Source organism: Xenopus laevis, chromosome 1L (assembly GCF_017654675.1).
Source record: "Xenopus laevis strain J_2021 chromosome 1L, Xenopus_laevis_v10.1, whole genome shotgun sequence".
In the NCBI taxonomy this organism is placed as follows: Eukaryota; Metazoa; Chordata; class Amphibia; order Anura; family Pipidae; genus Xenopus; species Xenopus laevis.
The window spans coordinates 154,849,744-154,864,344 of NC_054371.1; the positions used below are offsets into that span (position 1 = coordinate 154,849,744).

The 14,601-nt window shown below is 39.6% G+C and overlaps 1 protein-coding gene across 6 annotated transcripts in view; it reads left to right on the top strand.

Moving 5' to 3' along the window:
• The window catches only part of slc12a4.L (solute carrier family 12 (potassium/chloride transporter), member 4 L homeolog), a 37,151-nt gene that overhangs the window by 7,240 nt on the left and 15,310 nt on the right, over positions 1-14,601 (top strand). For all 6 annotated transcript variants that reach the window (XM_018260009.2, XM_018260061.2, XM_018260038.2 and 3 more), the window contains 4 exons: positions 7,699-7,845; positions 7,943-7,997; positions 10,468-10,598; positions 12,441-12,682. In XM_018260009.2, the coding sequence (XP_018115498.1) occupies positions 7,699-7,845; positions 7,943-7,997; positions 10,468-10,598; positions 12,441-12,682 (575 nt within the window). The remainder of the gene's footprint in view (positions 1-7,698; positions 7,846-7,942; positions 7,998-10,467; positions 10,599-12,440; positions 12,683-14,601) is intronic.

The window sequence follows — 14,601 nt, forward strand, 5'->3', positions numbered from 1 at the left end:
TCATGTGGTTAGAATTTACTGTTCAGCTGTGTAAAAGAAAAATGTCTGATTGGTGACTAGACCTGGGCAAATATTGCACTTTTAATTTCATTGCCTGAAAGTGTGGTGAGGTCTGCTTGTCATCGTTTTGTGTGTGTCAATTTGGGTGTTTGTCATTGTGTAACATTAGGAGTTGTGCTCCGATCAGCTTTCTGATGTGCTTGTGCCGGCCAGGGTGCACACGGTGAGAATCAATCTGATGTGGCAGTACCCTAAAGAAGCCACAGTGTACAAGAGGGTCCCATTCAAGACATAAATTGTGATGCTTATGTCTGTTACATGATCGATCTCTGTAGCTAATTTTTATGTATTATTTAATATTGCCAGTGCTACTAAAGCTGCACAATTGAGGCATCTTACAAAGGGTCCTGTAACTTAATAGGAAATCTTAAACAGCTGAGAGCAATTTTTTAAATGAACGTGTATTGAAAATTTTCTTGAAATTATATTTTCTTTCATTGTGCACAAATGTTTAGATTTTTGGGGTGGGTGGGTTGAGTGCTTTTTGTTGAACATGGACCTCTAAACCTTTTTTGTAGTCAAATGGTAGAAGCATGAAAATCCTGGTCTTCATTTTTGTTTCTTGTGAACTTATTGCTATAAAACCCGTCACAGTATATGATCTTTTACTATATGTTAGCTGTTGTGGCACATATTTTGGGCTATGTGCTGCAGCTATGTGTATTCTTGCCTATCCTTGCTACATGATTTAACTAAGTCAATGTCAATGGCCTCTAAAGGTAGTGGTCGACGGGGAGATTTGTCGGCCATGATAAAATTGTGGCATTAAATCTCCCCCGCCTCTCCATTTGAAGTAATTGAAATTGCTGGCATTAAAATCAATGCATGGCTTCAATTGTTCAAAGTCGGCCGAAGTTGCCTCAGGAGGAAACTTCTAGAGGCTTCGATATATGTTGGTCTTACCAGGGCCGGCATCAGGGGGCACATCGGGAACAGTTCTCCCGGGCCTGGCAAACCTAAGGTTAAAGGGGGGCCCGGCTGTTCTGCACTTTCCGAAAATGCTGGGCCCCTCTTAAGAGTGTGCGAAATGCAAAGACCCAAATCGGCAATGGAAGTGGCAGCGTAAAGACCCAAAGTTGTAGAAAGACCCGAAGCCCGAATGGAGCCGAATGCTGTAGAAGAAAGCCGAAGAATCTGCAATCGCAGAGGACAAGGAAGAAGAACCTAAGAAAAGTTCCACTGAACACCAATATGTTTTTTTTTTTAAATTAACCTTTTCCCTGCCAAGAACGTAGCTCCTTCGTTCTTTTAAAAAAAAAAAGGCTTTAAGTGCCAAGAACATAGGAGCTACGTTCTGTGCTAAAACAGCGAAATCCAAAATCAGCATGCCAAGAGGAGCGTTTAGCAGCAGAACCCCCTAGGCAACGAGCTTACCTGCAGCAGATCAGCGATCCTCCACTCCAGGGTCGCACAGAGACGCACCAACAGCTTCCTTGTAGCAGGACCCGCAGCTCATGTGTTCTAGCGCCGCCCACGCACTTTCTGCTGCAGTGACTCAGCGATCCTGGACCCTCCAGCACTGAAAAGGACCCCCCTTCATCTAGAGTCGGTAAGTGCCCCTTTTTTTACTTATTTACATACATTTACAGGCATTTACATATACACAGTACACATACTAGTAAAACTAGTTTTTTTTTGATTTTCTGATTTGTTTGATTTTTCACACTTTTGCACATATTTACACACTCACATACACATATGCACATATTTATACACTATTTGGAGCTGTACATCCATGCATACACAAACACACACTTATAGGGGTTTTTTTTACTTATTTTTTTTTTTAGTTCTTCATTTTCTAAGTTTCCCTTATGTTATTTCCCTAAAAACTTTAGATTTCACAGCGTGACTTCTGGCTCAAGCATTCTGACCACTAACCACGCTGTTGGATCAGTTATTTCGTTATTTCGTTGATTTTCCTAATTGTATTTGATTTTTTGTGATTTTTATTGCAGTTTTATGCTTGCATTGTTTTTCCTTATGTCATTTTTTTAGCATCATTTACACTTTGATCATTTGGGGTAGAAACACATTTTTAGCAATTCTGTGTTTGTCAGAATGTGTACTTTCCAAAAATATATGGTTTTGGGGGGCCTTTGTGCTGTTAGGGGTCTTACGGCACATTATATGCAGTCAGGCGAATTGACAGCCAAAAAATTCTTATGCACTATTTTCATTTCGGGCTTGCACGTGCCCACCTGCTTTGGTATATCTATGCATATTGGGAATCAAACTGTTCAGTAGACCCTCGGCGTCAATATTTATGGTGTTTTCTAATTGTATATAAGAAATTGGGTGAGATAAATGCGACCAACTGCAATATTTTGGCGATTTTTAGAAATATCATAAAAACCGCTGCCTTTAGCGTAGCTTTGCAGTATGAAAATTTGATTCTGAGTTTTAGCAAATTTTTATTCAGCAGAAGGTGTACTTTCCAAAAATATATGGTTTTGGGGGTCTTTGTACTGTTAGGGTGTCTTACGGCACATTATATGCAGTCAGGGCACTATGGTCACAGAATGCGAATTGACAGCAGAGAAAATTCTTATGCACTATTTTCATTTGGGGTTCGCACATGCCAACCCGCTTTGGTATATCTATGCATATTGGGCATCAAACTGTTCAGTAGACTCTTGACGGCAATATTTAGGATGTTTTCCATTTGTATGTGAGAAATTGGGTGACATAAGTTTGACCAACTGCAATATTTTTAGGAGATTTTCAGAAATATCATAAAAACCGCTGCCTTTGACGTTGCTTTGCAGTAAGTAAGTTTGGAGTAGAAAGACAGTTTTAGCAAATTTTTATTCGGCAGAATGTGTACTTTACAAAAATATATGGTTTTCTGGGGTGAACGTACTTTTTTGTAACTGTCGCAAATGCTGTATATGTGCTGATTATGCAGTATCTGGAATTACAGAACTCGTATGGGGTCTCTTCTTTCTGGGGCCCCTATACGCCACATACTTAGGTGTACCTATGCATGTTGGGTATCAAACTGTTCAGCGGACCCCAGACTTTCATGTTTAGGGTGTTTTATCATGGTATATAATGATATGTAGGAGATACAATGCTTTAGATTTGGAGTATTGAGGAGATTTTTGTCATAAAAATTGGGAAATGTTGGAAAGCTTTGCGGCTTGGTACTTTGGAGTGGAAAATCGTGCATACCCATTTTAGATTCATCAGAATGTGTACTTTACAAAAACATATGGTTTTCTGGGGTGAACATACATTTTTGTACTTTTACCTCTCATAAAATTCTGTAAATGTGTTGATTTTGCAGTATTTGAAATTACAGAACTGTCTTCGTTCTGTGGCCCCTATACACCACATACTTGGGTGTACCTATGCATATTTGGCATCAAACTGTTCAGCGGACCGCGGGCTTTCATATTTAGGGTGATTTTTCTTGGTATATAATGATATGTGGGAGACACGATGCTTCAGAATTGCAATATTGAGGCGATTTTCGGTAATGTCATAAAAATTGCGAAATGTAGGAAAGCTTTGCGGCTTGGTACTTTTGAGTAGAAAGACGTCCATACCCATTTTGGATTTGTCAGATTTTGTACTTTCCAAAAATATATGGTTTTCTGGGGTGAACATACATTTTTGTATTTTTGCCACTTGAAAACTGCTGTAAATGTGCTGATTTTGCAGTATTTGGAATTCCAGAACTGATAACTCGTATGGGGTGTCTTAGTTCTGGGGCCCCTATATGCCACATATTTAGGTGCACCTATGCATATTGAGCATCAAACTATTCAGCGGACCCCGGGCTTTCATATTTAGGGTGCTTTATCTTGTTATATAATGATATGTGGAAAATACAATGCTGTAGACTGGACACTTTGAGGTAATTTTTCAAAAATGTATTTTTTATAAAAACTGCTAACTTTAGGAAAGAATTGCAACTGGTTGTTTGGAGTACAAATATATATATTTGGTATTGGCTCGTTCAGGAGACACAAGACTTTCCAAATCTGCCGTGTTCTCATGCATAAAATAAATTATGCTTTTGAAATATGCGTTTGTATCATGTGAAACTGTTTTTTATATATATATATATATATATATATATATATATATATATATATATATATATATATATATATATATATATATACACTTAGAAGCCCATATCTTTTTACAGGACTGGAATGACAACTAAATTCTAGCATATTTTGAAAGCTTAGGTTGTCCTGAAAAAAACGACATCTTGTTTTTGTGGGTAAACTAAGAAACCCCCCCAGGAAAGTCCCCTAAAGTTAAAAAGCAAAAAAGGTTCAAAAACGGTCTGGCAGTAGAATTTCCAACTTGGCAGTGAAAAGGTTAAACCCCTGGTCACCAATGTTTTTTTAAATTTTATATGAGGCCACTGACCACCAATTTTTTTTTCTTGTAAGGGGTGCCCTGCCCACCAATGTTTTTTTTTTAAAAATTTTGTGGGGCCTCTGACCACCAATCCTTTTGGTTTTTTTGGGTTTTTTTTTAAACTTGTTAGGGGGTGTCTGGCCACCAATGGGTTTTAGCGTTCATGTTTGTTTCGTTTGGCGTTACTTTAGTTTACATGTTTTACTGTGGTTTGGGGGTGTGTGAAGTCTGGGGCAGGGCCGGTGCAAAATTTTGTTGTATGGGGCCCAGTGATTTCTGATGGTGGCCCTGGGTTTTACCTCCAGTGATTTCAGTTATTTCCATTGGAGATGCATTTTCGGGAGATTCGGGAGAGACTGCGGTCGTGCATAAATAATTGCGGGCGTCAAATCTCCCCGTCAGCCGCTGCCCTAAACTTGAGCAATCTGGCTCTCACTAGGCTATCTTGCTAGGTCAGATTACTTGGGTCAATAGCTTTTCTTTTCAAATGTGTTTTTGATCTGCAAGTCTTTTGTTTTAATACATTTTGGAGACACACTTTTGACAAAAACCTGGTAGTTCTGCTTTTTTTTGTCTCATTCACCTGGCTTACACATGCCTTTATTTGCTAATGTATAACTCAGTGAAGAAAAGATCAAGAGTCCTGATGGCTGGCACTGTAGACAGGGAGGGATGGCTTAAAAATAACACAAAAAAAAGCATGGCTTAGTGTTCCCAAGCCATGCCTTCCTGAGACCAGAATCTATAGACAACATGTTCCTCAGCTATGTGAATGGGAAGTGACTGCTCTTAGGGAAATGTATTGTAAATCGAGACAGCAAAAATGCTGCGTGGGCCATGCACTTTATAAGAGGCTGCTACTTTGTGTCATGGCAGTTACTAAATCTGGAAAGGATTAGGCCTAGGCTGTCTATGATCTGCCTATTTATATCTAAACCCTCCCACTAATTTTACATGAAACTAAATAGAGGCCTAAAGAAAAAAGATAAATACATTAAAATGAGTACATGCAAGAGTTGCATTGGTAAAATTCCTGCAGTGCAAAGCTTCCCAAAGCTTCTTGGCATGAAAGCAAATGTGTACTAAATGACCCACTGATAATTTGCAGTGGTATTTCATGTTTGTAAAAACAGTGAAGTTGGGGAGAGCAGCCTAATAAGGCATGAATTAACTATCATACAATATTTATACTTGCAAGACTATGACCCAAAATGTACAAACTGTGCTTCAGTCTTGTCTGAGCTTTAAGAATTGTTTTCAGTACAGAACAACTACAGATCTTTCTTTAAATGTTAGGTTGCCAGTTGGGATGAGTAAACACTTTCTAAATTATGGTAGATATCATAAAACTGACATGCTAATCATCTGTATAGGTAAACATTATGGTAACCATTATTGGAAGTGGTCCATCAGCAACAAAGGGGGCAATATCCTCAAACACGTCAGGTTTAGGGGCATAAAAGTGGTGTTTTATAATGATATCACAATTACCTGAGTGATGATCTCTGTATCCCCTCAGGTGCCTCCTTACAACAGTTTATAGAATATTCACTATGCTAATAAATTATTCATAGTCTTCCCCCACCCAAGTTTGTATGTTCTTCCTGTGGTTTTGTATGTTTTCTCCAAGTACCCACACATGTAAAACATGCATTTCTGATAAACTGGCTTCTGATAAACTGACCATCGTGTGTGAATGTCACAGGGACCTTAGATTGTAACTGTTCTGGGGAAGGAACTGATTTGAATGATTGTAAAATCTATCTAATGCATTTAATATGTTAACTCTATGTAAATTAAAGATTGATAATAATTAACCAGTTACCCAGAGTAGTTATATAATATGGAGGACGACATTTACATACAGCTCAAGCAGTGAAAACACAACATCAGCAGATCCACCCAGAGGCAAAATAGAAAAATTTCAAACTGTTTGTCTCTTATTACTCTTGGCAAGGGTACTGAAGCTGTCTGTACTTCAGCTTCTCTGTCTATAATACATGCTGACGGTCTGTGACACATTAAGTGGAGCTTACTGGTCACCTTGTTTATACTATTAAATTAGACTGTGCCACATGGAATATATGAGACACGAAGTATGATATTGCTGTATGACTGTTTACCAGTAGTACTGACTGACAAATATATATATATTTTAATAGGGGTTATTTTCCCCTTGCACTGCAGTTGCAGGCCTGCACATTTGCCCCCAGTCAGTTGCACAAAAAAAAGAAACATTAATTAAAGGTACTGATGCCAACTGTGCTTCTTGCACTTCCAAATCTTCGCACTAGGCACCACTTGCTTTCCTACTGTTCTAAATCAAGTTTTTGCACACTGCAGATGTAATTTGTAAATTATCTCTAATATGTATTATATAAGCAGGCAAGTGAGACGTATGTATGTATGTATGTATGTATAACTTTATTTGTAAAGTGCGGTTAAGGAGCCGCAGCGCTGTACAGTGCATAAAAGTACAATATATAAGAGCTGAAGTGCTATGTGGTAAGAGACATAGTGGGAAGGAGGTCCCTGCCCGGTAGGTAAGTGGATGGGAGGCTAAGATACAGGTACAAATTGGAGATAACAAAGTGCACAAGGTAAGGCATAGTCAGTAGGGACAGGACTAGGCTAATGTTCTAGTGGTCCAAAAGGTAGAGTCTTAGTTTTTTCTTGAAGAGATTAAGAGAGGATTCCTTACAGAGGAATTCATGGGTAGAATTCCAGAGGTAAGGAGCAGCAAGATAGAAGGGTTTGAGACGAGAGATGGCAGTAGATGTGGATGGTGTGAAGAGAAGGTGGCTCTGAGAAGAGCAGAGAAGATGACCAGGAATGTATAGTGAGACAAGAGAAGAAATGTAATGAGGATCAGAGGAGTGAAGGGCATTTTCATTTTTGTTCTTCATTAGCCCTAATTCAAACTACTGAATTTCCTCCAGCTCCCAATCTGTCATTTAAAGTGAACTCCACCAGATCAGTGTTGCATCCTGTAATTCAGTTCCGATTTGGGTAGTGCTTGCAACTCTGAGCAAGCTGCCTGAAGCTTCTGTAACATTACTAGACATCATTTGATCCAGGTCAGTGGATCTGAGATTGTTCTGTCTGATTAGATTATGAAATTGAAGAAGCGTCAGTAGTTTGTCTTTCTTTTCCATCCCATCAATATTATATACCTTTCTCATTTTCCATTTAATTGTTCTGATTGTTAACACTGTACCGTTACTTTATTGTAACAATGTATTTTTACTTTTCTTCCAGACCCCCCGAATGGGCACAATAATGGGGGTTTACCTTCCTTGCCTTCAGAACATTTTTGGGGTCATTTTATTCCTTCGACTACCATGGGTGGTCGGCACAGCGGGAGTCTTACATTCCTTCTGCATTGTATTTGCCTGCTGCTGCTGTGTAAGTATTAAGTATTAAGATGTTACTTTATACTGAGAAGAGTTTCTGTGACTGGGACATTTTATTGTTAATGCTTTCTTTGCTCTTCAACCCTCAGACCATGCTCACCGCTATTTCTATGAGCGCCATTGCAACCAATGGGGTAGTGCCAGGTAAGAGAAGATGTATTTTATCATTTGACTTTTTCTACCTTTACTAGTTCCATTTCCCTCTATTATTCTGACTTTTATAATAATAAAGTTGTATACAGTCATATGAAAAAGTTTGTGAACCCCTCTCAGCCTGCATAATAATTTACACCACTTTCAACAAAAAAAAAGATACCACAGTGGTATGTCTTTCATTTCCCAGTACTGGGGTGTTTTCCGAACAAAGATTTTTAGTGAAGCAGTATTCAGTTGTATGAAATGAAATCAAATGTGAAAAACTGGCTGTGCAAAAATGTGGGTACCCTTGTAATTTTGCTAATTTGAATGCATGTAACTGCTCAATACTGATTACTGGCAACACCAAATTGGTTGGATTAGCTCGTTAAGCCTTGAACTTCATGGGCAGGTGTGTACAATCATGAGAAAAGGTATTTAAGGTGGCCAATTGCAAGTTGCACAAAACTCTGAAGACTCAAGAGGGGTTCCCAAACGTTTTCATATGACTGTATGTGGCGATATAAATGTAAGTAAAGAGAAGCTATTTGCGGGAGATTTGTTGTCCGTGGATGATAAATTGTCTTATGAAACCAGGTATGCACCACTTAAAATGTTACTGTAGTCTAATTCAATTTTTTAAAGGGCCAGAGTCTGATAAATCTCAAAATTCTAATTTAGTTTGGATTATTCACAAATTGAATTTGAATGTTTTGACCATTAAAAAAAAAAATGTGACCCTTTATACTGTAAATCTGCCCCTTCGTGTCATGTTTATGCAGCCTCTAGCTCACAATTTGGGTTTTTATACTAAAACTTTTTTTTTCTTCTCATATTTTACAAACTCGGCCTAACTCCAATCCATGAATTTGGCTAACTTACGAATTATTAAAACTAAAAAAAAAAAATCAAGTTTCTATAAATTCCTAACATTTTTCGTGTTTACAGGCTTAAAAAACCTCAAATTTATCGAGTTTTTGTACAAAAACCAGTGTCAAACACCTGAATATCGTGAAGGCAAAAAGCATCTTCAAATGATTAAAGAGACATCTGCCATTGACTTTTACATGAATTCAACAGGTTTTAGCTGGAGTATTTTCAGATTTTTTGCTGCTTCGGGGCATAATAAATCTCTAAAAATCCTAGGTTTTTATTTCTAAAAATTCTAGGTTTTTATCTCTAAAAATTCTAGTTTTTTGTGTGAAAAAGCTCAATTTTTTTGAGAAAACAAAACTCGACCTTTAATAAATAGACCCCTTTGTCTCTTTTCTATCTGATGTGGAATATTTCATTGTGTTTCACATATTAAAACTTAGAAACCATACTTATTGCACAAATAACCTGTTTAACCTTATACGCCCTATAAGGTTTTTTGCGGTGCACTGATAGATACATTACACTAAAAAGCTGTGACTATCATGATATGGATACAGCAGATATACAGTAGTTTTGCTGGTGGGGCTGTTATTCTCAGAAAGGAAGAAAGTTGACCTTTAGTAATAGGAAATGCATCATCTATGCAAGAATGGTCTTGCTAAAAGATGAATGAGAACCCTTTCTTTCAGCCCTATACATTATCAGCTATGTATTTCACTCATCATGGTTCTTAGCTGAATGTTTTTTCTCCAGCCAATTGCTTTGTTTTACTCTTTGGAACATATTGTACCATTTGCACATATTTGCTTTTTCACTTTCTGTCTGCCACAGAATATGCCATTTTATTACTATTTATGTTCCACAGCACTCACAGGTGTTGTCTAACATGTTTGTTGTCTTTGGCTACCATCTGCTCTTTTACACATTCTTTTCTCTCTGACACAGTCTCCCGGTGGCACAGAAATTTCCTAACACCCTAAATCCAGTTCCACCGCTGCATCTCACATGTCCTTTTACACAACTTCTTGTTCCCCTTTTCATGTTTACTCACCTACAATTTGTTTTTCATGTTTGTTCCTTCTTAACGGCTCTATTATTCAAATCTTAAGGTGGCCATACACGGGCCGATAAAAGCTGCCGACAGACCGTGTCGGCAGCTTATTGGCCCGTGTATGGGGGCCCCCGACGGGCTTCCCCGATCGAGATCTGGCCGAAAGTCGGCCAGATCTCGATCGGATGGGATTAAAAATCCCGTCGGATCGCGGCCGCATCTGTTCGTTGATGCGGTCCCGCGATCCGACCGCCCGTTTGGCGAACGCTAGGATCCGATCGTTGGGCCCTAGGGCCCACGATCGGATCAGCCCGATATTGCCCACCTCAAGGTGGGCATATCGGAGGGAGATCCGCTCGTTTGGCGACATCGCCAAACGAGCGGATCTATCCGTGTATGGCCACCTTTATACCTATTGTTTTGACTAGAATTCTGTTTTCTCTCATGTTTTCTTAGACAAGTCTTTCCTTTTTGTTATGCATTTTTTTCAAGTATTTTTGTCCTTTCTGTCTCAGTTAATTACTAATTGTGCATGTTTTTGTTTTTTTTTAGCTGGAGGCTCCTATTTCATGATTTCTCGAGCCCTTGGTCCAGAGTTTGGAGGTGCTGTTGGCCTCTGCTTCTACCTTGGAACAACGTTTGCAACTGCTATGTACATTCTGGGGGCTATAGAAATATTCCTGGTGAGATGCCATGCTTTAGTTTCAGAAGGCATATGTTTTAAAGGAGAAGGAAAGCTACTGAAGCAGTTTATTGCCAATAGATTAGCCACAATAGTGCAAGCTATAACACTATATTTATTCTGCAGAATGCTTTATCGTATCTGAGTAAACAGCTCTAGAAGCTCTCTCTATTTGTTTAGGATAGCAGCTGCCATATAAGCTTGTTGTGACATCACTTCCTGCCTGAGTCTCTCCCTTCTCCCTCATAGCTCTTGGCTCAGATTACATTAGGGAGGGGAAGAGAGGAGCAAACTGAGCATGCTCAAGCTCTAACCTTTGAGGTTTATGCTGAAAACAGGAAGTCTGATACAGAAGCCCATGTTTACACATTAGAAGGAAAGAAAAGCTGTTCTTCTTTTGACAGAGGACTCAGAGCAGCATTACTTTGAGGGTTTATTGGTGTATTTATATAGACCTTTCTGATAAAGCTTACTTAATTTTAGCCTTTCCTTCTCCATAAGGGACTTTTGTGTGATTGATGCCACTAATAAATAGACATAGTGGTTCACTTACTATATTTCCCTCACTGCAGCAGTCACAACTTTGTGGATTTCTGCTCATCACTTGCAATTGTTGATAGTGGTAAGCCAAAGGTTATCAACCAATGCATAGCACAGTCAATCACCTTATAATGCAGGACTATCCAACTAAATATCCCGTGGGCTGAACCGGGCCCACCAAAAGATTGCTATGGCCCCCAAACTGCTCATGTTCTACCCTGACTTCCATGGCTCATATTATTATATAATTGTAAACTGGTCCTGGGAACTTGTCAGTGAATAACTGACTCTATATATGGAAAGAGTTGGACATTACTGATACAGAGTAGACATTCTCAAAGCATAGAGGTGTACTTTTTCACTTCCCTGCCATGAGTTGTGCAGTTCTCTTTGTGACAGTGGGAAACAGTACACCCCCCAGCTTCTATTGTCCTTTCTGAGCTCATTAATAGTATTCCTACTTCTAATTGCTATCCCCTAATAAAAGGTGCCCTTTGAGGTTTACAAAAGGGGCAGTGTTTTCTTTCCCTGTGTGGAGCCAGCAGTATTACAAATGAATTCAACTTTTCTGTAAGACTGAAGTTTTCATTGAACAAGAGATGAGAAAAGGAGCAAAATCTCTGTTGTCCTGGTACTTCCAGGGATAGATGAGCTATCCCATTACTAGTTCAGGCTGAGTAAATGAGCTAAGAAAATATTTTAGGGAAACTAATAGAAAAAAATTGTATCCCCTGCGATCACCCATTTTCAAATTGAAGTTGTATTTATATTTATGATTTACTAGCAGTTGATCTTGAGTTGTTCAAATGAAATGTTTGACATTTTACCGTAATAGTGATAATGTATTCCTATTATGCAAGTCATCCAAACAATTTTAAAGGGGTGGTTCACCTTTAAGTTAACTTTTAGTTATAGAATGGCTAATTCTGAGCGATGTTTCAATTGGCCTCTATTACTTATTTTGTTATAGTTTTTGAATTATTAGCATTTTTTCTTCTGACTCTTTCCAACTTTCAAATGGGGGTCACTGACCTTATCTATAAAGCAAATACTCTGTAAGGCTACAAATGTATTGTTATTGCTACTTTTGATTACTTCTCTTTTTATTCATATTCCAGTCTCTTATTCAAATCAGTGCATGGTTGCCAGGGTAATTTGGACCCTCCCTCTTAGAAAATTGTGCTTTATCATGCTTTGTGTCTTTCGAGACAAATGCCTTGATTGTCAGAGTACATCTAGAATCTGTTGGTTTTGTCCATGTTCTATATTCAGATCACTAATTTATTTTGTGCCATTTGTTTAGGTGTACATTTCACCCCAGGCAGTCATATTCCATGGTGCGGGGGTGGCAGAGGAATCAGCAGCAATGTTAAATAATATGCGAGTATATGGAACTGGATTCCTGATTATTATGGCTATTATTGTGTTTGTGGGAGTGCGATATGTGAACAAGTTGGCCTCTGTATTCCTGACCTGCGTCATAATGTCTATTCTGGCAATTTATGCAGGGGCACTGAAATCTGCATTTTCTCCCCCGGACTTTCCGTGAGTACAAAATAATTTTTATACAAACTACTGGTCAAGGGAAAATGGCTATGTGTACATGTATAGATAGGGTTAGATAACATGATTTTTGATACTCACCGTTAAATCTGTTTCTCTGTAGTCATAAGCGGGACACAGGGAACCATGGGGTTAAGCTCCATCCTCCAGGAGGCAGGACACTTAAATAATAATTAAGGGGCATGCCCACAGGCTATACCCCATACACTGTACATTGCTCTTCAGTTTGTTCCAAAAGCTGCTAAATAATCTTTAACTCTCATAACAGGCAGAAAGTAAACAGTGGAACTGAACAAAACTAGACCAGACGGTCAATAGCTCGTCATGGGCGGGAAGCCCTGTGTCCCCCTTATGACTACAGAGAAACAGATTTAACGGTGAGTATCAAAAATCCTGTTTTCTCTGTCGTCTTAGGGGGACATAGGGAACCATGGGGACTTCACAAAGCAGTCCCAAAACAGCAGGGTGGGAACGAGCTAATTATTGCAGAGTTTATTTAAGTACTGACTGCAACATCTTACGCCCGAGGGAAGCCTCGGCGGAAGAAAATGTGTCAGCTTTGTAAAATTTTAGAATGTGTGAGCAGAAGACCAGGTAGCCACCCTACAGATCTGCTCCAAGGAAGCCGAGTTCCGCCATGCCCAGGAGGCTCCCACCGCTCTAGTGGAGTGCGCCCTGAGTCCTTCAGGTGTTAATCTTCCCTTTGCAGAGTATGCTTGTTTTATTGCTTCTCTGATCCATCTTGATATCGTCGATTTAGACGCTGCCTGATCCCGACGAGGGCCGGATGGGATAACAAATAGCGCTTGAGACTTTCTGAAAGGTTTTGAGCGTTCCACATACCTCTGACAACATCTAGATTGTGGAGTCTACGTTCTTTATCATTCTTAGGTTCTGGACATAGAGAAGGGACAACAATTTCCTGGTTCACATGAAAAGTGGACTCTACCTTGGGTAGAAAGGTAGGAACCGTACGGAGAACGGCCTTATCTTTGTGAAATATTAGGTATGGAGAAGCACACGACAGTGCGCTAAGTTCAGACACTCTCCTAGTTGATGATATTGCCACTAGGAACACTACCTTATAGGTGATCCATGTATCTGATACTGAATTTAGTGGTTTGAAGGGAGGATCCAGCAATGCATCCAGCACTAAATTGAAGTCCCAACCAGCCACCGGTGACTTGAATGTTGGCCGATATGGGCTACTCCTTATAGAAACGTGTGTATCAAATCTTCGTTCGCCAATCAAGATTGAAACAGAATTGACAGGGCCGACACCTGGACCTTGAGCGAGCTGAGCTTGAAACCCAGTTGTAGCCCTTGTTGTAGAAACGAAAGAACTCTGGGTAGCTGCAATTCCAGAAACGGGAAGTGTGACTCCTTGCACCACTTGGAATAGGACTGCCAAACTCTATGGTTTGACTTGGAGGATGAGGCTTTTCAAGCTCTCATCATTATAGGTATGACCTCCTCATCAATTCCTTGGCTCCGCCAGACGGACCTTTCAACAGCCATCCCGTCAAAGCGAAGAGGCCGGGGTTGTGGTGTGCTATGGGACTTTGCTGTAGAAGATCTGGTCTGCACTATAGTTTAAGTGGTTGCGCAACTGACATCTCCTGCAGATCGGTGAACCAAGTCCTCTGAGGCCAGTATGGGGCCACTTTTATTACTGTCAATCGAGACTGCTTGATCTTTTTGAGGATCCTTGGCAACATGGGAAGTGGCGGAATACATATGCTAGGTCGAACTGCCAACGCTGAGTCATGGCATCCACCCCCACTGCTAAGGGGTCTCTGCAGCGGCCGAAAAATCTTGTTACTTTCTGGACGCCATTAGATCTATGCTGGGAGACCCCCATTGATCTACAAGCTGTCAAAATAATTCTAGATGTAGTTCCC